Source organism: Nannobrachium achirus (genome assembly GCF_963921795.1).
Source record: "Nannobrachium achirus genome assembly, chromosome: 9".
Taxonomy (NCBI): Eukaryota; Metazoa; Chordata; class Actinopteri; order Myctophiformes; family Myctophidae; genus Nannobrachium; species Nannobrachium achirus.
Genome location: NC_137818.1, coordinates 61604435 through 61629893, shown reverse-complemented (window position 1 = coordinate 61629893; position 25459 = coordinate 61604435). Strand labels below are relative to the sequence as shown.

General features: G+C 41.3%; 1 protein-coding gene across 1 annotated transcript; it reads right to left on the bottom strand.

The window, feature by feature from the left end:
• Positions 1-2: 2 nt before the first annotated feature.
• On the bottom strand, positions 3-24904 carry wdr46 (WD repeat domain 46). The gene is made up of 17 exons (XM_080732472.1): positions 24843-24904; positions 23949-24137; positions 20242-20301; positions 19110-19175; positions 17482-17541; positions 16694-16774; positions 16487-16599; positions 15783-15870; positions 15609-15670; positions 14435-14539; positions 13602-13752; positions 12155-12390; positions 6282-6435; positions 3971-4118; positions 1874-2064; positions 676-789; positions 3-522 (listed from the first exon to the last, which is right to left on the bottom strand). Exons 2-17 carry the CDS (start codon positions 23955-23957, stop codon positions 403-405), a joined length of 1758 nt encoding a protein of 585 aa, XP_080588598.1. The 5' UTR covers positions 23958-24137; positions 24843-24904; the 3' UTR covers positions 3-402.
• Positions 24905-25459: the final 555 nt, after the last annotated feature.

Sequence of the window (25459 nt, the reverse complement as noted above, 5' to 3'; positions counted from 1 at the left end):
CTTTTTAAGTACAGTAATAGGTTCAAGCCCCACAGGAGTCCATATTACAGTTCTGCAGATACGTGTTGTATGGACTGTTGTATGGAGCTAGTTGGTACTAGCACCTCATTGTGAGAGCACTTAATGAGCCATGCTTCTGGCAACAGACAAATTGATTTGTTTGCCCTAGAAAGTGACAATGGGTTACACATATGAGATAATCAATGAACCCCCCCATTTTTACAAACTCTCAGTATGAAGACTTAAAAGCTCACTGGCAATCTGAATATTACTGCAGGGCCTCTTCGCGTATATTAGACCGAAGACAAGCAGACAGTGTGTGTGCCTTTTACAGAAAGTTCAAATGTCACTCCCCGCACAAAATGTCACTGTGTCAAAGCCAAAACAATGGTTCCTTCTTGTCTATTTCTTGAATCGGTCCAGGGCAGACTTCTGTCTGGAAAATGACTCTCTCTTCTCTTTCTCCTTCACCCTTTGTTTTGCCATCCTCATTTTGTCCTCCACCGTTTTCCTTATCACTTCCTGGAGGGGAGAAGTAAACAATTCAGTCAGACAAGACAAGTTAGCGACTTAGTACAGAGTCTGCCGACATACTGTAAGTGAGGGCGACATCAGTGTGTTCAAATGAGGTCACATGATCATCAATGGCCTAATTCATATTTTCGAATAACTTACCCTCTGGTCCTCGTGACCCACTTGCTTCTTGCGCCTTTCGATATTTCCACTTGAGCTCCGGCCCTTTTTCTTTAACCGTGGCTTGAATTTCTCTACTGCGAGTGGATCGTAACCCTGAGAAGACATCAAAACATAAACACTTAGCTTTAGGAAAACTGGAGGCCATCATTAACATAATATTGTCTCTGTCAGGTAACCTCGCGTCACCAGGCTTTCTCGGGGGAAACCCTGGTGTTTGTTTACAAAACAGATTGTTTGATCCGGTCTAGACCGGATGGCATCCTAGACCGAATGGCAGAAGTGGCGTCGCTTTGTTTTGGTTCCCCGTTTGTTTCCCCAATCCCTATCTAAATGCTAGAGGAGTTTAGTTTTGCCAGTCGCTGCGAGTTGGACTAAAAGATGGATATACCAAACAAACCTTTCAAAAGGTATTTCCTGCCAAAGGGTTAGGGTTAGGGTTAGGGTTAGGCCGAAAATTGGAAGCAATCCCAGGCTACTGTCAGGCAGAAACAGTCTACAAAAATATTTTTGTTTTTTCATAAATTATTTTTTTCATATTGATTACGATCCTCATCTGGACTGCTTTCCCTTATGTCCAAACTAATAATGATAATAATGAATAATAACCAGTAAGACTCCCTAATCGGGAGATAAGCGACCGTTGGTCGCTTATCTCCACAAATAGGCCAAAAGTTTGTTTTTGAATCCTCGCGCGGGGGAAATTCAGATATCGCAGCCCAACCCAGCTGCTTTTTTATATCAGCTTTGACCCAGCTGAACTCAACCCAGTGATGCCCACAAGGAGCGCAAGGGGGAAGGGGAGCAGTGGTAGCTGGAGTGGGGAATCGTACCTGCGACCTCTGGGGCCTCCGGAGTCCTAGGTGTGGACACTAACCACTCAGCCACCACTGCTCTCAAACTGAATGTAGAACTTTATGCACAAAGACCTATATTCTATATCCGTTTACTAATATAGTGCTCCAACTTATCTACACATCTGAATCTGCTGCCACCTAATAGTACTACATACCAGCTACTATATTCTGCTATTACTACATTCTGCTCATATTAGAACATTTAATTATCTCATCTGTACCCTGTTTTGTTCGAAGTGAAGCCCATAATGACATGCCCAAAATAGGGAGAGCAGGTAGGAAATGGTTTAATGTATGCAAAAGAACATTCACCCAACACTTACCAGAGCTGTGACCCTGTCTTGGTGCCTCTGCTCAAAACCGGCATAGTCAACCAGGCCCAACTGGCCTGGATCTAAGCTTATCAGCTCTGGTTGGATCTTGTCCAGTAAAGCCTTGACCTCCCACTCCTGCCTCTGCTTCACACTGCGGTATGGATTTGCATCCAAACCGTCGAAGTTAGCCTCACCAGCACCTGTGGAGAGAGGAAAGACTTAAGTAGGGGTGCAACAGTTGTGCTTGCGTGTCCAGTGGGTTGTGTGTGTAATAATTCACGTGTTGAAATGTGTACTTCAGTGCAAGTCACTTGACAAAAAAACAAAACAAAAACAATATTCTGTTCAGTGGTTCTCAAGTTAAGTCAAGTTGAAACAGTGTGTGTTGGTCAACTTGGTCTCACTTGCACTGCATAACACAGCAGCAGAGTTATGGGAATAATTATTACATTTTATGTTGAGTAAATAACAGGTACATGAACTGGGCAGTGCACTATGGCGATGAACCCCTCATAGTGCAAGCAGCAGACATGGTAGGATGAACGCAACGTTCTCTTTCCAGTCTTTAATTTTCTCTGTCAAGTTTCACCGTCAACTACTACTTAGACTTCTGAATGAAAATTGAGTTTTGTGTATAAAACAAACAAAACAACTCATGTTTCACACGCCTTAAACTGATATGTTCCGAGGAGACCATGAACAAAGAAAGAGCTTGTTCTATGAAAAAGCAAAAAAAAATGTTCCAGTTCTTAATTATATTCTGGCCCACCAATGGCTTAGTAAATAGGGGTCTATTATATCACAACAGTTAAGTCCTCGCATTGTGATTGTCAGGAATGGCATATAAAGGAGTGGCAATATCAGATAATGCACTCTGAACAAATGCATCGTATTTGCTTTACCGGTATGCCGGCTAGCAACCGGCTAGCAACGCCCAACAGCAGCTGTTGGTAACAAAAACTAACGTCCGCTTTTTATGTGTGTGTGTTTCTAGAAGGTCACACTGTTGTGTCAAACATGAATACAGTTTGTCATTTAATATCATGTAGGGATGTGCATGACTGACCACAATCATTTTTGAATAGTGCATTTCTCCACCTCCTTCTCAATTCATGTTTCTAGAAAAGGTTTGGCCCTGCCCTGCCGCTTCTGTGTGTGGGGTGTGTGTCGCCAAATCTTTGCCCAAAATAGCAGATCTACAAGCTCACAACACGTCCCAATGCAACGTGTTGTGAGCTTGTAGATCGTCTATTTTCACAGAATGTTTGGCTATTGTGACTTTTGATACCCAGACTTGGGAAGTTAGTTAAATCATTGTTTTTCAAAGTGGATTCTAGGGACTTTGAGGGTTCCTTTATGGCAGGTGTGGGCAACTTTAATGATGGAGAGGGCCACTATATTTCCACACTCACTCCAGAGGGCCACACTGCATATACTGCAGTTATCTCATATTTTAACCCTTTTCCTAAATGAACCCTTTCCCTATACTCTGTCATTCTATGTCACACAAAAGTAGCAAAAATAGCCGATCTACAAGCTCAAAATGCGTCGCACTGCGACACTTTTTGAGCTTGTAGATCAGCTATTTTAGCTATTTTTGAATTGGAATCCTGAAAAGTACATTATTTTCTTTTTATTTCATTTCAAATGCATTTAGTTATACTTATTTCAACTGTATGAACTTAAATACAAATTACATTCAACATAAAAAAAATAAAAACTCTTTTTTTAAATACTTGTCATTAAGCTACTAATACAGACTGAAGTAATTAAAGCGGGTTATTTTTTTCATGTTTGGAATTGTAACAGCTGAAATCAATAATATACAGTATCAGTATTCCTATATTGACCTGAGGGCCGCAATTAAGTGAAGGTGGGGGCCGCATGTTGCCTCGGGCCGCCAGTTGCCCATGTACGCTTTATGGGGGTCTAAATTGACCCATACAAGTCTGTAACTCCAACAGCATACAAATAGAACCAAATGGACCCTGACGGGTCCATTTGGTTCCATTTGTATACTGTCAGAGTTAAGGGGAGACCTTAAATGTAAAAGTTTGAGAAACACTGGATTAAAAGAAAATAGTTTGGGATGTGTGGGATACCAACCTGGTACCACCATGCTGGTGAAGCCCTCTCCATGGCCCACTCCCAGGACATCCTCAAAGGGACAGAAGTGCAGTCCCCACACTGGTCCCCGCAATCTGTGTGCCATGTAGGGCTTGGTGACTGGGGTGCTCCATACGTCCCTGTACACCTGCACAGAGCCGTTCACACCATTTAACCCATTTAGGCCTAGAATTATTGAAAGCTTTAACCAGTGAAAAATAGCAGATATACAAGCTCACAGCGCGGCACCGAGTGCCGCGCTGCGAGCTTGTAAATCTGCTATTTTTTAAAATGTTGTGAAAATGTGTGCAAATAAGCGAACGTTTGTAACTCAAAGTTTGCTTCTGGGTGGTCCCTGGAACTAAATATTTTGAGATGGGGGTGCGTGGCCAAATAAATATCATTTTGTGGGTCCTTCACATAGAAAGGTTTGAGAACCACTGACATAGTAGTCTCTCAAGAACAGACTAACTGAGCTCCAGTTAAGTGAAAAGGACCTTTTCTTTGTCGATGGCTGGCCAGATTGCTGACATAGAAACATAGGTTTTTCAAAAAATCTTAGAAGGATTCAAAAGACACTTATAGAATCGGGTCAAAATTCAAATTTTCACGATTTTTCAAAAATAGCAGATCTACAAGCTCGCAGCTGAGCTTGTATATCTGCAATTTTTCAATAGTTAAGGCATAAAATAATAATACACAATAATGTGTACCTGTTCTGATTGGGTTAATAATTGCATAAACAGGGAAATTATTAGGGCTGTCCACCGCCCCCCCCCCCCCCCCCCCAGTCCATCAATCAGTCCGAAATCGATTTTGTTGATTGATTAGTTGTTTTTCTGTAAGCTTTTTTTCCCCCTGTGCACATCTGTTCTAAATATTATTTATCTTCTCTGCACATCTCTTCTAAATAAAACCCTTTAATTAATGATTGCGAGTCATAGCCAGGAACCATTGTGAAATCAAAACTAGAGAGATGCAATTGGAAATTGCATGTGTGGTTGCCTATTTATTGTCTGGAAAGCCAGATTGTCATGGGAAACTTGACCTATCCTCAAGATTACACCAGTCCCCCATTGAACTCAATTGACTTACTGATTCAAGGTAAAAACCCATTAACTCTCAAATACCTGGAACGCGCCCGAGTCGCGTTAGATTTGAACCACTCTAACCATTATTTTATGCTTTAACTATTGAAAAATAGCAGATATACAAGCTCACAGCAGCGCGGCACTCAGTGCCGCGCTGCGAGCTTGTAGATCTGCTATTTTTGAAAGATCGTGAAAATGTGTGCAAGTCTTTGAATATCTTTGACCCAGTCTTTGACCCGACTTCTAAATCCTTCCTCTAAATCAGCTGTTCTCAAACCTTTTCATGTCAAGGACCCCCAAAATTAAATTTATTCGGCCCGCACACCCCCCCATCTCAAAATATGTCGTTCCAGGGACCCCCCAGAAGCAGAGATTTGAGTTACAAAAGTCTGCTTTGAAAAATATATATTTAAAAATTTGCACACATTTTCACAATTTTTCAAAAATAGCAGATCTACAAGCTCGCAGCGCGGCACTCGGTGCCGCGCTGTGAGCTTGTATATCTGCTATTTTTCAATAGTTAAAGCATTCAATAATTGTAGGCCTAAATGGGTTAAAAAATAAAGTTTATCTAGAATAAAGTTTCCCCAGGACTGCAGTGTGTTGCCCTGTTGGGCAACCACACCAATTATGCTCAGTTCACAATCTCACCATCCGGTAAAGGCTGATTCCTGCATGATAGTATGTGGCATGTAGATTTGTTGATTAAATTCTACGACTATTAGACGACCAAGAATGTCTTTACCCGAGGACAAACATGATGTTATCTTGATGCTAGACGATTTGTATTATGCTGAACAAGCTTTGTCTAAGATTTTATGGCAAACTTTTGTAATCTTTGCAACTCAAAGAATTACTTAATTAATCACAACTGGCTTCCGTTATTTTGGATTAAAAAAAAGGTGCAATGGAGCTTTGTTTTATCCATGTTTCAACTGACATGAGGATGAATAGAATGTGGGGGTTAAATCAAGTGAATTCCATTTACCCATACTGCCCTACAAAGGCAGAGTGCAGTAACTACGTTTTCGGACACACCGACTTATTTGTGGCGCCCAAAGGTCAAATTAGCCTTCATGATATTGGGGGATGAACAATTAGCTCATGAACAGATGTACAATCAGTGTAATATCACTATAGGTTTTACAGTAGGTTAATAGCATCCCAAGTAACTCATCAATGATGTATTATTTATTAGTACGTGTGGAGAAGACAGTCACCTGAACAATGTCCCCCGTAGCAGCAGAGAGCAGACCCCTCTGGCTCAATGAGAGAGAGGACGCCCCCGCTGGCAGGAAGTAGGACTGCAGGGGTTTGAAGGTCCTGATGTCATAAACCTTTAGCTTCTTGTCCATACCCGATGTCACCATATACCTAGCAGGACACACAAGAGGAAATTAGAAGAAGCTGCCCTCTGGTGGGCATTAAAGGGATATTTCACTTTCAAAAAGACTTTTCCAAGGCAGCTCCCCAATGGGCTTCTCCCCATACAGCCATTGTAACATCAAATTCCATTTGAACCACGATGGATTCATTAAAAACGCCCTCATAAAACCCTCCTAAATACAAAAAATAATTATTAAAAAGAAATGAAAAACGTTATAAAAAAAAAACACGGCCTGCTCACGTATTAGGAGGGTAGTATGAGTCACCAGAAAAGATAATGTGTTTGCATCAATCATGGTTAACTCTCCTACTGCCAGATTATTTATTTATTTATTGGGTCTGGTGCCATCAAAAAGCGGCTTACCTTTGCGACGTTATAGTAGATAGACAGACATTTATTTATTTATTTATTTTTTGATTGTGCAATAGTGCACTTTGGTCTGCCAGGCAGCAGAGGGCGGCGTCATGCGAGAATGAATGTGAATTTGCCTGTTATGTGTTGCCGTACATTCAGACCAGTCACTGGCCACAGAGCCTTACAGCCAGAGGAAATCAACAAGGAAGTGAATTGGTCTCCGTTGATGTTAACGCATAATGGATTTTTTACACCATCACCGCGGAAAATGTGTTTACAGTACACGGCGGCGCGACCCCTCATCAGCTTCAACAAGGTAAACGAACGAACGAACGAACGAACGCGAACGAGCGCCATATTGGCGCGGAGGTCTCTTGAGAATTGGGGCGAACAGGAACGTCCAAAGCAGTATAAGAGTTAAAAATGGAGTTTGAAGTTACAATGGGTGTGTATGGGGAGAAGCCCTGGAGGAGGATGGCCTGTTAACATTTACATCAAATATCTAAATGAATGAAGCAAATTAAAATCTTTCCAGTGTGTTCATAAAAGAATGATTAAATGACCAAACGTTTTTTTTAAAGTGAAATATCCCTTTAAATGAAGGGGCAAGGCATTCAGTAACACTGAAAACAAATAGGTCATTATCATACATGTAAAGAAATCTGTACTGCCAGTCCGTGGACACCGTTTGTGATTCCAGTAGCCTAAATGTAAATGTTGGTGCTACTGATACAAAGACTAGACAAGTGTGTGCTTCCACTTTCGAGTAGCAAACTGCTTCCCATTTCTGACAACCCTCCCCTTTGCCCCCCATACGGCAATGTTTTTTTTTTAGATGGTGAGGAAGAACTTGACTGGCCTGCCAGAGCCCTGACTGTAAAGCCCTTTGCACACGGACACGTTTTTCTCGCACGGAAAAAAAACGGACGATTCCTTTTTTTAAAAGAAAACAATGATTCTCTATGACCTCATGCACACCGGCTCCGAATTTGCCATGTAGTGGGGGAGCCAATCAAGTGATTCTGCTGGTTGTAATTTTGGAATGATAATTGTTGGAGACATGTATATCTTCATTCTTGGGGTTCTCACAATGCCAAAAAAACATGTCTTCAATTTTTCTTTTTGGGTTTAGCATGTGTAATTAGCATAATTAGCCAATTAATTAGTCATACAACCTTTCATAATTAGCATAATCAGCTTAAATTATACAGAAACGAGTTGAAAATCATGAAATCGCTTCATTTTTCACATTTAGCTGACTTTGGAGAGATAATCTGAGACTCTTATTGACTAATTGAGTATGTTTACATGTCCAGAAATTCCTATCCTGATGTAAGTAAATCATGCAACCTTTTGTCATTAGTACAATCTGCATACATGAATTATTAATTAGTCTGAAAGTAGGAAATTACCGGTTTCTTTTTCTGTTAGTATATCCATAGATTAATTCTTGTCATAATGAGTCAAGCAACTGTGCTTCAGCTGTGAGGGATCACAGCTGATAAAGCTAATCATAGTTATTGAAATGGTGTTACTGATATACACTTTCATGCGTGCTACCCGTGATGGCCTCTGGGAACTTCATCTTTCTTCCCTGGATGAGCTATGCAAATACTTCTTTGCTCATGACAAGCAGAAGTATGCCCGGTTGGTTCCAGTCTACCTAGCAGAAATGAAGGCCCTGCAGACCACAGATCCAGAGATAGAATTTATGGATGGGCAGTTCACTGTCAATAAAAATCAGATACCATTCTGCACCATTGGGGTGGATCATGCCCTTGAGCACATCACTCGCATCATGAATGTCACTGGAGGCCTTGTGGGCATTACTCAGAATGCTAGTGCTAGGGAAAGGTTCTTCTTGACAGCACCAGAGCTGAGTAGACTTGCTGAAGAAGCATGCCAGATGGCTGGCACACAAACAGCTACACAAAAGGAGCACCATGACTTGTCCATTGCCGTCTGGACAAGGCAGGAAAAGAATGTACTTCGATTGAAGCATGTGATCAAGTCATCTTTGAATCCTCTAACATATGATGGCAAAGACCTACCCAATATCATCACAAAAGTTGTGATGCCACCCCACGTGGAGAAAGATGTATGCAGCCAAGACGAAATTGGCCAGCAGAACTATGTTGCTTTTGTGAAAGCACGCAATAACAAAAATGAAGTCAGTGTCTGGGCCAGAATGAAAAAGGTTCAACTGAAGATGTGGAAGAGTGCAGGAAAAGTTTTGAAACGCATAAGCTCGCTGACCAGGTGGTGGAATTGAAGGATGACAGGTCATTGTTCAGAGATCAGCCTCAAAGAAGCCATTGGCCAGCACAAGTTCACTGCCAAACCACATGCTCTCTTCACAGTGACTGGTGAGCTTCGGCCCTGCACAGACAAGAGCAAGCATTCTCGAGGAGCAGCAGAATGAGAAGAGGACTGGTGACGTTGGTGTTGATCAGCAACTACAGAGTGCTGCCACTGACAGTTGTCCCCTGCCATCTAAGAGTGTAACTGTCATAGATGGAATGGCATTGGTACAGGCAATGGGAAAGCCATCATGGATCAAGATATGTTCCCAGTGGGCTGACCACTTCATAGCCATACTGGACAGGAAGACCAAAGAACATAGTGAGACCCATGTAGTATTTGACCGCTATGATATTGCATCTTCACTGAAGGAGGCCACGCGTAAGCGACGCCAGGGTGGCAAGCCCCCTACCACTTATCATGTGGAAGACAACACACCGATAGGGAAGGTGTCTGAAAAACAGTTCTTGTCAGGTATCCACACCAAAGATGAGCTGACTGTCTATCTTGCTAAGAAAGCCCTCCTACACTTCCAGGGGAAACCCAACATTTTCATAATCACGTCAAGGCAAGATGTCCACTCAAACTCTATCGATGTAAAACATCTCCACAGCTCACAGGAAGAGGCTGACACAAGGATAATCCTGCACAGCCTGCTGTCTGAAGAGGGCAACACAGCTCTACATTGAGTCCCCGGACACTGATGTCTTTGTTCTTGCAATCCGACGGTACAATCAGCTGTACAAGGATACCTATTTCATCACCGGTGTGGGAAACAAAAAACGTATCATCTCACTGGAGCCAGTAGTGCAGGCACTGGGTGAAACAAGGACTTCAGTCTTACCAGGGTTCCATGCCTTCACTGGAGCTGACCAGACAGGCCATTTCACTGGAAAGGGAAAGTTAACCTGTTGGCAAGCCCTAAACCGGTGTCCTGTGGAGGTGGTATCTGCATTTGCTACTCTAGGTACTTCAAAAAAGCTCAGTTCTGACACAGAAAAAAAGATTGAAGCATTTGTTTGCCAGCTGTACGAGCCCGGTACAAATCTTGTGGATGTTGGTGAACTCAGGTGGAGGTTATTCACAAAGAAACAATTGGAAGCAGAGAAGCTGCCACCTACACAAGGAGCATTACATCAAGCCATTGCCCGTGCCCATTACCAGGCAATGGTATGGTATCAGGACCACGTACCTAACCCACAACTTTCTGTACATACTGTATTAGTATAAACGATCTGATAATTCTGTGACCATTTCTCATATTGTTCTTTATTTTATATGAGGGATATATAAATAAATATAGCTATTTCTGGTTTCGGTGTGATTATTACATAATTATTACACAGACAAAAGGTTGCATGATTAATGTATAGGATAATAATAATTCCTGGACTTGTAAACATACATCTTAGAGTCTGTGAGAAGCTTTCAAAGTTGACTAAAACAAAGAAATGCAGCAATTTGCTTATTTTCACCTCGTTTTTGCGTAATTTATGCTAATTATGCTAATTAGGAAAGGTTGTATGACTTCACAATGGTAACAGATGAGTTTCTGGACCTCACAAACATGGACTTAGAATCTTAGATCACCTTTATAAGTTACCCAGAAGCAAAGTTATTGCCATTTACTGTTTTTGGCAATTAACTGGCTAATTATGCAAATTACACATGCTAAACACAAAAAGAAAAATTGAAGACATGTTTTTTTGGCATTGTGAGAACCCCAAGAATGAAGATATACATGTCTCCAAAAATGATCATTCCAAAATTACAAAAATTGATAGGCTCCTCTACTAATGTGGCAGGTGGCTGCGGATGTGCGTTTTTTTCGTGCGTCTTGTCGCATGCGGTAAAAACTCATGGACTCCTTTTACGACTCCTCTTTGGATCCGCAGTGTGGATTCCGCACAGCCTTGCACACCAAATCCAATGCGTTTTAATCATGCAGCAAAGGGAAAGAAACGCAACGGTCCTGTGTGCAAAGCCCTGGCCTTAACCCTATCAAACACCTTTGGGATTAACTGGGAGCCAGGCCTAATCGCTCGACATCGGTGCCATCAACCTTGTAAATGGTCTTGTGGCTAAATGTAGGTAAATCACAGGCATCGACCCCCCCCCCCCCCCTTTGCTACAAAGTCATAGGCTACACGGAGCTGGATATTTCATATATCCTGGTTTTTCAGATATCCACATCGAAAAATATCTAGGTCCACACGACAAAGATATCTAAGTCTAACAAAGTCTTCAGAGATATCCGGGTTCCCTGTCTACACGGATCCAGTGAATCGGATATTTTTTATATTATAAAAATATATTTTATATTTTTTATCTCTCCACTTATTTATCCGGTTTCAAAAATATCCAGCTTCGCAGCCGAAATATCCAGCTTTGTGTGCATAAACGCATAAAAAATGTCTAGCTTCAGAAATATCCAGCTCTGTGTAGCCGGCGCCTAAAACATTCTCCAATATTCTGGAATGGCTTTTCACTGGTTTGAACTTTGCTGCTGCAATATGACTATTATGCCAAATGTTCACTATCTTACGGAGTGTCAGTGAAACGTAAGCATTCTTCTTGCAGCGCACTGTAATTATAACGCTTTTATAATAGTGATGACCAGCCAGTCCTTCGACCACATAATGGTATAACGTCAACGGTTTGATTCCAGATGGAGATCTACAGTAGACCCCCCCCCCCCCCAATCTCTGCACTCAGATTCCCATATCTCTACTATCATATCGTTGTTGTAGGGTGGAAACCTTGTATCTCCAAATTTCAAATTTGTATGTTCTTTCGCAAAGTAAAGCCCTGCTTCATCATACAAGGCCGTCGCACAAAAGTAGTGAAAACAGACGATCTGCAAGCACACAACGCCTGCTTGTAGATCGGCTGTTTTCACTAATTTAAATCATTTTTAAAATGATAAATGCAAAAGGAACGGTTTTGGACATACAAGGTTTCCACCCGTCAACGACGATATCTAAATAAAGCAAAAACCGCCCCACAAGACATAACGAAAATAAAAAACTAAAAACTTTAATTGCAACCTACGTGCCAGTCTTGTCGACTGTGACCGAGCGCACGCCGCCCTGGTGACAGAGCATCTTGACGAGAGCTTCTTTCTGGTTGGGGGACCAGAGGGTCACGGTGCCTTTGGAGTGGCCCAGGTGGATGATGGCGTTCTGCGGGTTCTGGCACATCACGTCAAGCCGTCCCGCCTTGGTGCCGATGGCTGCCACCTCCTTCCCCACAGACACGTCCAGGTACTGCAGGAAACCCGTGGCACTCTGAGCAGTGAGAAGAACAGTACGTGGTTATGCCTTTGTTCTCGTGCTGCACAAAACGGTATGGCTAGCTTAAAGAAATGGATCTTCAAGCTAACAATGATCGCAACGTATTAAAAGGATCCCTGGCTAATACGACAAATATGCCTTAAAACATTAGAATTGTCCTCTACAACCACAATGTAAAATTAAAAACACCTTAAATATTTTATTTCTTCTAGAAATAGCTAACCTTTCACTCAATAGGGGAAATGCCCGTCGCAAGTTGATGATGTCATAAATGTCATGTGTGATCTATCCCTATGGAATTTATGGCATGCATGTGCAAAAGAAACAACACAAACGCATTTGAAATATTGATTTGATGCTCACATTAACCATAGGAAGTATTACGTTTTTTTTTTTTTTCACATGCATGCCATAAATTCCATAGGGATAGATCACACATGACATTTATGACATCATCAACTTGCGACGGGCATTTCCCCTATTGAGTGAAAGATTAGCCATTTCTAGAAGAAATAAAATAATTGAGGTGTTTTTAATTTTACATTGTGGTTATAGAGGACAATTATAATGTATTAAGGTATATTTGTCGTATTAGCCAGGTTTAAGCTTTAACCAACTCTCTAAAAAGACGTGAAACACAAGCTGTATTATACAGTATATTCATAAAAAGATTATTATTAGAATATTTTGTGTATTTATTTCTTTAAAGGACAACTTTAGCTTTTTACAACAAGGGTTCAAATTTTAGATTGTAATTAGAGAAAAGAAAAGATTAGTGTTAAAACGTTTTCATTTAATGCTTTCTATTGTATTGCGATTTTAGTATTTTGATTTCAGTTGGTGGGGCCATGCGTACAAGTGGCTAAATATGTATTTTTAGACACAATAAGCTGGCAATTTCGTTGTTACTATTTACACCAGCTCCCATAAGTCACATCTGCCCTTGAAAGATTACAGTGCATCTTGGGAATGGGCTTATTGTGTCTAAAAATATATTCAGCCACTTGCATGCATGCCCCCAACCTGGGGTCATGCATGCAAATCAAAATCGTTAAAATCACTAAAACGATAGAAAGAAGTAAATGAAAACATTTTAACACTCATCTTTTCTTTTCTCTAATGACTATGTAAAATACGAACCCTTGTTGTAAAAAGGGATTTTCAATATCCTGCTAATATTTGGGGACAGGTTTTCAAGGGCTCACCGCCGTGGCCAGCAGAAAGTGATAAGGCAGGAACTGCATACGAAGGACATCGTTGAATTTACGAATGCAGTGAAGCTCAATGCCGTTGGAGTCGTAGATATACAGCCACTTCTTCTGAGCCACTGCAAACATAGCCTCGCTGTGTAGCCATCTGAAGAGAGCAATACATGGAATAGGGTTTAGAACACTGGAATATGTTTGTGTTTTGCTGAATGACGTTTACATTTAGGCCTAGAATTATCGAATGCTTTAACCAGTGAAAAATAGCAGATATACAAGCTCACAGCGCGGCACCAAGTGCCGCACTGCGAGCTTGTAGATCTGCTATTTTTGAAAAAGTCGTGAAAATGTGTGCAAATCTTTGAACATATGTATTTTCAAAGCGAACGTTTGTAACTCAAATTTTGCTTCTGGGGGGGTCCCTGGAATGAAATATTTTGAGATGGGGGTCTGTGGCCAAATAAATATCATTTTAGGGGTCCTTCACATGAAAAGGTTTGAGAACCACTGACATAGTAGTCTCTCAAGAACAGACTAACTGAGCTCCAGTTAAGTGAAAAGGACCTTTTCTTTGACGATGGCCGGCCAGATTGCTGACATAGAAACATAGGGTTTTTCAAAAAATCTTAGAAGGATTCAAAAGACACTTATAGAATGGGGTCAAAATTCTAATTTTCATGATTTAAAAAAAATTGTAGATCTACAAGCTTGCAGCGCGCTGTGAGCTTGTATATTATCTGCTATTTTTCAACAGTTAAAGCATACAATAATGATACACAATAACGTGTACCCGGGGTTAAATCTAACATTTCATCGTGTGCAGGCCAACTTACTTCACGTCGTTAACAGTCTCCATAACGTTCATCTCACACATCAGCTGCTTTGACTGCCAGTCCAGACAGGCGACATGGCCTCTTCTCCCACCGACAAGCAGTTGGCTGAAGACAACACGACAAACATAAAACACAAACACCTCTCACATGAATAACCAACATACAATGTAGTCCGGGATCCCTAGGGGGTCCTCAGAGTTACTACAGGGGGTCCTCCAAATCTTTGTGTGATAGAAACTTGTTTTTCCCCCCTTTTTATATTAACCACTTGAACCATAGCGTCCAAATTCGGAGAACTTAGCCGAAAATAGCAGATCTACAAGCTCAGAGGAGCTTTGGAGGAGGAAAAGGGCAGACTAAGTACGTCAAGTTTATTAAGTATTGACGGCTCAAGTGGTTAAATATCTGAAAAAAACAAATTGTCATAAATCCAAAATACAATGATGATTGTGCTGTTAAACTATGAAACTATGGAATTTACGAGAAGGTTGTGGGGGTCCCTGCTTCATCTCTCTCTCAACTAAGGGGTCCTCGACCTGAAAACGTTGAAGACCACTGATGTAGTGTCACAGGACTGCTAAGAGAGTATCTTGAATTTGTTCTTGATTTATTACTTATACTGTACATTGCACGCTTGAGTCCCTTGTGTGCCATAAATGGCAGACCTACAAGCTCACAACATGAATCATAATATGTGACGGGTGGCTGTGTTAGTTATGGTCACAAACAACAAAATGGCTGTGTGCATTGGTTATGCAAAGGGATTTTATTTAGATCAAAAAATAAGTATGTGAAAATGTGGCAACCCAAGAACTCTAGAATGGCTCTCCATTTGGTGACTGAATTTCCCTTGTGGGATCAATAAAGGTCTTATCTTATTCACATACAAACATCCCCCAGCAAGATGGCAGGAATTCATATCGCTAGCAGGTTCTACAAGTGTGATTTGTTGTGAAGGGACCCCAGCATACCGTCTATACTTGCTACTAAGACATTTATTAGAAAACAAAGCACAATATTTCAGTCCTCCGGACCTCACTAGCCAAAGATCCTTACCCTATTTCTCATAGCTATCATACTTCTTAGAATGGAAACCTCCACTTAACAAACAGGTAAAATAACAATATCATGTACACCAGACCCAGATACTGTATATAGAGAGCATGACACTGACCGTCCAGTCTTGCTATAGTCCAGTCGATATGGCCCAAACTGTGACAGATGAAGGTTAAAATACTAGAGAGAAAACAGGAGAGATTTGCATCGTAAAGACAGACAATGAAAACAACATTGTCAGAAAAGACTGTGATCTTCCACCATTCACTGAGATGTGCACTCAGTAACTCACCTTTGCACCGGATGTAATATCCACAGCCTCTGCGATGTCCTCTTGGGCAATGGTACATGTGTCCTCATCCTTGTCACCTTCTAAGAATCTAAGTGTAGAAGGAGAGGTGTCACAAAAGCAGTTCACTAATGGTCTCCAGTCATATTCCCTATATGCAGCATACTGTATATGCAGGAGCTTTACCCCTGCACCACCCGAGCATCCTATTTCAATTTCATCATCTTCGTACTAGGGATGGGACGATATGTGATATTATCGTTTATCGTGATAAAAAACACTCACGATAATCGTATTGTAGAGATTTCATTTATCGTGATTCGTGATATCGTCCTCCGTCATGCACTGGGATCAATTCACCTTTTATATTGCCGAGCTGCAAATCCGGTACCACTTAAAACCCTCCATCATTGGTAAAAGGTACTTAAAATATACGTACTTGATACAGTCTTTTTTCACTCTATCAAATGTCTTTGCCAAAAAATAGCCGATCTACAAGCTCGCGATGCGACGCGTTGTGAGCTTGTAGATCTGCTATTTTTTTGGCAAATGTTCCTCCCCAAGATAATGGATTTTGATTATCGCGATAATATCGTAAACCGCAATTTCTTTTGTCACAATAATCGTGATATGAGATTGTCATATCGTCCCACCCCTACTTCATACACAGTGATGCTCAACATTTGGTTATTCTAGAACTGATTTACCCTGCATCCTCGGGGAGGAGGAGGTCCTGTCGTGCAGCTTTATCCTGGGCCATTTCTGAGGCAACCTCTGACTGTGCCATAACTCGTCTGAGCTTGTAGAGCTGACGGGAGGGCTAGAAACACAAGAATAAAGGAGTTCAGCGTGTCCTGGTGGCAAAAAGACTACCATAATGTGAATCATTTAGGAACAGAAAAAATATGACACACCAGTTTGACTTTGTCTTTCCTCCGGAACTTTTGCAGCTTCTCCTCTGGGACGGGAGCAGATCCAGGGAATGGATCCATTTTCTAAAAGTGAGAAAGCATCACATTGGGCAGATCATGTCAACTGTTTCAAGATCAGTGCAGTTAACCCATTTAGGCCTAGGATTATTGAATGCTTTAACTATTGAAAAAATAGCAGATATACAAGCTCGCAGCGCGGCACTCGGTGCCGCGCTGCGAGCTTGTAGATCTGCTATTTTTTTAAAGTCGTGAAAATGAGTGAAAATCTTTGAATATATGTATTTTTAAAGCGAATGTTTGTAACTCAAATTTTGCTTCTGGGGGGGTCCCTGGAACTAAATATTTTAAGATGGGGGTCCGTGGCCAAATACATATCATTTTGGGGGTCCTTTACATGAAAAGGTTGACATAGTAGTCTCTCAAGAACAGACTAACTGAGCTCCAGTTAAGTGAAAAGGATCCTTTCTTTGACATTGACTTTCTTTCACTTAAAGAATCGGGTAAAAATTCAAATTTTCACGATAAAAAAGAAATAGCAGATCTACAAGCTCGCAGCGTGGCACTCGGTGTAGCGCAGTGAGCTTGTAGATCTGCTATTTTTCAATAGTTAAAGCATAAAATAATAATACACAATACATGACAGTACGTCAAGGACTGAAAACGTATCTTGAGCAAAATTGTTACACATTAAAGTCCTCAAGAGTGTGTACACTCTCCGAGATGTAGGGCGACGCAAGTTTGCACAATCATAGAAATATCAATTTACTTACGCCGCCGGATACCCCAGTCGTTTTACTTCTCTCATCTTCTTGTGTTGTATTCTTTGCTGCCTGTGAAAGAGTATGACCATGAATCAAACTGAACCGATCTTGATCCTAGTATCCAAGAAGGGACGCCCCAGCACCCTCAATGTCTACAGGCCAGTTACTCCGACACTGCACGATTCATGAGCATCTCGGAAAGAATGCTTGAGACTTAAACCCTATATACTTCATCGGCCGGGGTCTCCGAGGGTTACAGTATACTTGGTCCCCATTTTTATTTTCCATCTAAATCAAAACTCTTTGCCGAAAACAGCCAATCTGCTAGTTCACAATGCTTAGCAAATTTGTGACACGTTATGAGCTTGTAGATCGTCTATTTTCTGCAAATGTTTGCCTATTATCACATATTCAGAATAAGGATCCTAGGGCTTGTGTGCACATGTTAACCTTAGTAGCTTGAAGATATTGATGTTACAATAGGCATTTGGCAAAAGCTCTAACAAAGTGGAAGTTCAGAGAATGCATGATGAAATCTAATCAACATACAGCGGTCAAGTGCTAAGAAAACAAGTTATGTCAGTTATGGGTTTACCTGCATATCTTGAGCAAGATCACCATTCTTTGCTAGTCTTGCATAGACATAAGATCAGAATTCTGATGTGTCTGGTTTACAGTTTACAGTTTAGGCATTTAGCCTAAGACGCTTTTAATCCAAAGCGACTTACAATAAGCAGATAAAACATCACAATAATAAACAAGATAATATGTCAGTACATCAACAGCAATATAACAAAATGCAAATGAATATCTATCTAGAAAAAAAAACAATATAATCAGTAAAGAAAAAAGGTTTCTAAAAAAAACTAAAAACAAATGCTAACTAGCTTCATGTATGGTCATTGATCTTTTCAGTAGTGCTAAGGGTTTAGGTGGAGTCTGAAAAGGTGAGTCTTCAGTCCACGTTGTTCTAAGTGCGACAGGTGACATCTAAATTCAGTGAATGGGCTAAAACTGTGTGGAAACAAAAATTTGACCGATTTAAAAAACATAATCATCACAGAATCAATGCAAATGCAGTTCTTGATATGGGACGGTATCAGGATCGTTTTTCAAAGCAGTAGGTGCAGGTTTGTCAGTGATGTTTTTTTTCCATTCATTTTAGAATTTAGATTTCCCCAAACCTATCATTAGTATGGGTCAATGGTTCCCAAACTGGGGGTCGGGACCCCAAATGATTTTGGGGGGTCCCCAGATGATTAGCTTAATGTGCAAAATTGTTTTCTCACTCCAAAGTTAACAAACCAACATATAGTATAAGTGTAAGTATAAAGGGTATCTACACATTTCTAATGTGACAATCTAATGATTTTTAAGACCTTTTTATTATTAAATTGGCCAACTTGTAGATAGATAGATAGATAGATAGATACCTTTATTATCCCAAGGGGGAAATTTAGTGTAACTAAAGTGTAACTAAATGTAATGTCTCAACTCCAAGTGCTTGTAAGTGTGGCAGGGTTCCCAGTTATTTTGGGGGGTCACAGCCTGAAAAGTTTGGAAACATAGGTGGAGATCTCTGTTGGGCTACACTGGCTTTGCATGAGTTTGTTCAGTCACCCTTTCCATTTACTTACCACCAGCATGGGCTTCTTTTTAACTCCTTCGTGATTTTCAGCTTCTCGTTTTCTTTTCTTCTGTCCCTGTTAAAGAGTTACAACAATAATCGACTTATGTTGTTGCATGGTAATTTCCATTCATTCAAAAACAGCAGGAGGACACTAACAGAAATGTCATATTTCCACATCATTTGAGGTTTGACTTTGAATGATAATGATATATCATTTAGGCAGCCCTCTCACCTGTGAGGGTACAGGTCGTGATGTTTTGGTGATACATACATGATGGAAAACACTAAATTATGCCACCGACCATGGTATATTTTCCTGGCGTTTAGTGTTGGTGGAATTGATTGATTGATTGAATAATTTATTAGAAGTTTGCATAGGAAAAGTACAGTTTCTTTGCAGTACAAATCACTGGTACACGGTCAACTAAAACAGGAACCACTTTATGTATCTCATACAACACTGAAAGACAGATGGATAGAACACAGTACTTTGCATAGGATAACAATCAATTATAAAATTTGAAAAAATAAGAATAAAATGGAGAAAAAACAGAAGAAGCAAATAGTTACAGTGGAAAAGCGGAGGGAGTATGGGCTTAGTCTATTTACAAGTTTGGAGTAGCAGTCGTCTGTAGGTGACTTTTCAGACCAATTTTGACAGAGGTTAGGGATTTACTCTCTTTTAGGGCTTGGGGGAGTGCGTTCCACATTAGTGGTATAGCAGGAGAACAGGTTTGAGCCTTTTTTAGAGCCAAAGGAGGGCTGAACGTGATTAGTGGAGGTGCCTCTGGTGTTGTAGTTGTGGACATCCTCGACGTTTTTGAGGTAGTCAGGTACATGGTTATCTTAAGCACCCTGTGCTCTGGAGAAGACCTACACTCAACACCACAAAAAAGGTCTAGTGTATGCATAGAAGTAGTAACAATGCGCTCACTTTTAAGTTTTAACAACGGTGTCCGTCTGTCTGTCAATGTCAGCACAATGAACAATTTGCTTGCAGCTACTGGTGTGAATTCAGCATCTGGGGTCTAGTGCAAGTGTCAACGATACATAACCCTGCCCATAGCTACTATGTATCTTCACAAAGATTATTAAGGCTACGCAAGTTTGTGCACTCACAATCAATTCCATTTACCTACCCCAGGCACACCATTCTTTTTACTTCTCTCATCACCTTCTCGTGTCGTTTTCTTCGATCCCTGTGAAAGCATATGACAATAAATTAACCTGGACCGATCTTGTTGTTACATTGTTCCAAGTTAACGCTGTGTCCATGACACGCTGAAAGCGTCAGTGTCCCTGGCATGCATCAAGCATTGGAGCAGAAGGAAGGGAAGTTTGCACGCGGCATATGCTCCTAGTAGAAAAATGTATTAAACAACTTTTTGACAACTGTGGGTCTTCATCAGGTCTGATAGATTACAGGAAGAAGGCATGTTATACACACAAACTGGAGGACCGCCATTCCATTCGCTCTCGCTCTGTCCGCGCCGAGCACCAAAGCTCCGAAATGGAACCCAGCACTGTGCGACGTGTCAGCATTTTTTTTGACGCATCCAGTGTGGCTGCAGCCGTTGTAAACAAGATAATTTAACACTCACAGTCGCAGTCTGTCAGGAGCATGTTAACCGGAGTGGCATGAAGATATTGTTGCCTACTATTTTCATATTTTGCCATTAAGCTCTTATCCAGGGTGACTTACAACATGCATCTAAGTAGCTTTAATCAGCTGGTCCTCAACACAGGGTCCAGGGACCTTGCAGGTGGTCCACAGCTAAATTACTGATAGTTAGGAACCAAACGCACCCTCTGAGTGTACACGAGTCAAATGAAATGACATTTGCCCAATCTCAAGAGTTAAGTTCATTACTTTTCAGTGTAGATTGCCGGCCCATAGATACAAATCCCCCTAAACATTTTTCCGGTCTATTAGACGTCTAATATACGTCTAAGGCATGTCTAAAATACGTCTAAAGCATGTCTAAAATACGTCTAATCCTTCGGACAAATGAACCTTCGGACTTATGGGCAGTCCCCCTAATATACGTCTCGATTTGAATTTTTTTTTAGACGTCTAAGCTAAGACTAGGCGTTGATTAGACGTCTAATAGGCGTCTATATTTAGACAGTCTATATTTTAGACGTGTATATATATTAGGGCTGTCCTCGACTCAGGATTTATGAAGTCGATTCGAGTCGCGGGGGTTAATCCGACGCGTCGACGAATCGTTTTATAGTCTACTTTGTATAAAAAAAAAAAAAAAGTGTTGCTTTAAACCACGTCAACATAATACAATAATACATTAAGAGATGAATTGAATACACAGTGTTTTCGGTGATATCGGTGCGCGAGCACAAATGTTATCTGCATAGCAGTGTACAACCATAGAGTTATAACACACCGTTAAAACAAATAAAACATCTCCGCTGTTTCAACTCTGCCCCGTCTCTCGGCAGCGTGCAGTAGATGAGACATTCGCGAACGATTCCGCTCTCTTGAACAGCTCTTTTAAATTAACGATGGGATCCAGTCCGCAGTCTCGGGCACAGAGCACTGACAGAGTAATGAGTCAGTGTCGAGAACGGATTCATTTCAGAAACGGATCATAAAAAGGTGGAGGCACAGCTCCCGCTAGAGCCAGCAGTGTGGACATGTCATGGACGCAAACACAGCGAAACACAATCATTCATCATGGATTACAACACTGGAACAATTCAGAAGCACTTAAATTAGAAAATGTAACTTGTAGCCTACACTTGTGTATGTTAATTTGACTTAAGAAGATTGTTTACTTCGTGGACGTGCGTTTGTGCTGTGGCAGGAGGTTATTTAATATGGGATTTTGACAGCGTGCTTCCTAGGGCTGGGTTCGGTAACCGCCGTACCGCCGTATCGCGGTATACCGCGGCCTACCGCGGTGTCAGGGTCCTTACCGCGGTCAAAAAAGACAAAAAATAGGCTATTTTTATTGAGAACAAGCGAGTTTTAAAACGGGGGAGAAGCGAGGACCGCATGCGCTTCTTGCCGCTCTGCTCTGGGCTGCGCACCATATGTTTGGAACAATTGCAAGCTTGGCCCGTCACAGTCTCCGACAGAGAGTGAGACACAGAGTAGACTAGACACTGGAGCAGTGCAGTAGCCTCGTAGCGTCAGCAGACAGCAGCGTTAAACTTTCTCCATAATCCACACGACACAACTCACACAAGTATGTTTATACATACCTCGTGGCCGTTTCTTTTTTATTCATACGGGCGGAGCGCGAGGACTAAATGAAACCAGCGCTAGACGTGAGTAGGCTACTTTTACAGTAGCGCGTGTGCCCGTCGTTGTTCGACTACAACCTTTTCTGTCAAGTCTGGTAACTAAAACCTGTTTACTATGTTTATATCACCACTCAATCAATGCGATTTGAGACGTGAGTTTGCATAATCACAGACCATACACAATCACTATACCCGTCTCATCTGGTTTGTTCACAAACAACGTGCAGTGTCTGAAGCCCCAGTAGTCTACCAGTGGCGTCAGTTCAGAAAAAGCTAAGGTATGGCAACATGACAGACACCAGTCATGTTGCCATACTTTAGCAACAGGCACGATGAAAGTACATTTTATTATTTCCCCCTGTAGCCTAGGTATGGCAGGTGCCATAGCTTGCCATACCCAATTGACGCCTCTGTAGCCTACGTTACTATAGTAACCCGACACTGCAAAGATCTACAAGCTCAGAACGCGTTGCGAACGCGACGCGTTGTGAGCTTGTAGATCTGCTACTTTCAAAAGCCAGACCCACTGTGCTGTACGGGGAACTCGAGCAGTCGGGCTTATAGGACCGTGGAGAGACAAATTTTGGGCAGATGATAGGAATATTTTGTCTTATCGACGAACCTTAATTAATAGATACGGGGGTGCGGTAATTACCGCAATACCGGCGGTAAATGGGAGGACGGTAACCGCGATAACAAAATGTTGATACCGAGCCACCCCTAGGCTTCCTCCTCTTAACGGAACACCTTCCCGGCTCCGAATGTTTTAACGAAGCGGCGGTTCTGAACCGTTCTGGCCGTTCTGTCTCACTTTCACCCCTACGCTGGTGCGAGACAATAAATAACTGTTCGCCAATTGCTACTTCTCATTGGAAGTACATGACACCAGTCCAGTAGTAGGCTAACTGGTGATATAAAAAATATATATATTTTCGCCTCGACTCAAACAATTGGCGTCGATTCGCGGGGCTTAAAACGACGCGTCGATTCGTCGATTTTTAGAGGACAGGCCTAGTATATATTAGACCGTCTATATAACGTCTAGTCTAAGCTTAGACGTCTAAAAAAACTTTCAAATCTATACCTCTGTTAGACCAATTTTAGCTAGACGTCTAATAGACGACTATTGCTCAGTGGGATAGTATCAAATGGAAGGTGTGTGGCTAAAACTAACTGAGGAATTAACAATGTCAGTGGTTCTCAAACCTTTTCATGTGAAGGACCCCCAAAATGATATTTATTTGTACACGGACCCCCATCTCAATATATTTAGTTCCAGGGACCACCCAGAAGGAAAATTTGAGTTACAAACGTTCGCTTTGAAAATACATATATTCAAAGATTTGCAGACATTTTCACAACTTTTTCAAAAATAGCAGATCTACAAGCTCGCAGCGCGGCACTCGGTGCCGCGCTGTGAGCTTGTATATCTGCTATTTTTCACTGGTTAAAGCATTCAATAATTCTAGGCCTAAAGGGTTGAGAATTCACCGCTCTTTCACCTACATATCTTGAGCAAGATCATTGGGGCTTCACAGGACATGAGTTGTGTTCATAATCACGATAGATTCCATGTACTAACCCCAGACATTCTTTTGAACTTTTGAACTCCTTCATGATTTTCACCTCCTCCTCCTCCTTTTCTTTTATTCACTCTCTGCTTCTTGTTCTGTTTTTTCTGCTGCTGTGCCAGTTTACTTTTTGGTCCACCATCAGGCTTCTCTTCTTGATTCTTCTTTTCTTTCTGTAACTGCCAGTAGCGAGGAGTAACCTGTCACAAAAAACAAAACAAAAAATGATGAATGACTTTATCTGCAGGATGGCTGACACACGGTGCTTCCCATCACAGTGGAGGAGTAAGAACTCAATTGTTTTATACCTAGTAAAAGTAGCAACACCACAGTGTAGAAATACCCTGTTTTTGATTGATTGACTACTTTATTAGAAGTTTGCAATACCCTGTTTTTGATTGATTGATTGACTACTTTATTAGAAGTTTGCATAGGAAAAAGTACAATTCACTGATACAAGGTCAACTAAAAGGATAAAGACCACGAGAAAGCTGATAAGCTTGTTTCCATTGGGGTCCCTTTGTACTAAATTCATAGTGTTACAACTTGTAACACTATGAACTTTTACTTGTAACTTACAAGTAGAAGGCCTGTATTGAAATGCATTTATTTTTTATTTTTCGGCTATTCCAAAATATTTCTTAAGGGCGTCCCTGACACAAATTGGGGGTCCGCATATCAATGTGGGGCTCCTTGATCTTAAATGTTTGAGAACTATTAGCAATATAATGAATGTCAATAATGTTCCCGTTGGTTGGAATACTGAGCCTAGGCTCCGACTGGAAAACTTCATGTGGTTCCCTAAGGCGCACGACGTTTGTCTAAGCTCGATAAGTCATTACAAACTGTGACAGATATAAATTGTATTTTATTAATATTATTACGACTATTGTAATTCTGAATACCTTCTTCTTTTTGGTGTTTTTCTCCTTCCCCACGTGTGTAACGTTGACTGCAGCCTCGTCGGACGCCGCCATCTTTGTTGTGTATACTTTCAACTCCTGAACTTCCGGCTACGTCAGAGGGCAAATCTTAAAGAAACAGTGCAGGACTGCAGGCTGGGAGCACTGAACATTTCAGAAGGGGCTTGCAGCCAAACACATCAATTTGGGGGTCCTTGAATGAAAATGTTTGAGAACCACTCACAAATCAAATAAAAAAAAATAGTAAGTTGTTATATTTATACGTTAAACAGTATGAAAGCTTTAAAGACTGACTGGCCTACATTTGTTGATAAATAGCCTACTACTTTGTGTTGACATGACATTTTACAAGGCGATCCATCAATGGAGAGGGTCTGTGTATCCAGAGGTATTCTCACAGACCACTGGACCAATCAGCAACAAGTAGGCCCAACCTTTCAGGCCACAACCTCCCAAAATATGGGAAGCCCCCACAAAATAATCATATTTGAACCGGGGATCCCCCACCCTGACAAGCACTTGGAATGGAAATCTAGGCTACATTTAGTTTGACTCATCATTGCCTATCAACGACGATTTGTGCATGTGGAAATCGGTCA

Bases quoted from the DNA above. Each gene is read 5' to 3' on its own strand.
- wdr46 (XM_080732472.1), bottom strand. The intron at 14,540-15,608 runs GTCAGTGTCATG...TGTTGTCTTCAG, and splicing joins GACTATAGCAAGACTGGACG to CCAACTGCTTGTCGGTGGGA. The intron at 13,753-14,434 runs GTAAGTTGGCCT...TGCTCTCTTCAG, and splicing joins GAGACTGTTAACGACGTGAA to ATGGCTACACAGCGAGGCTA.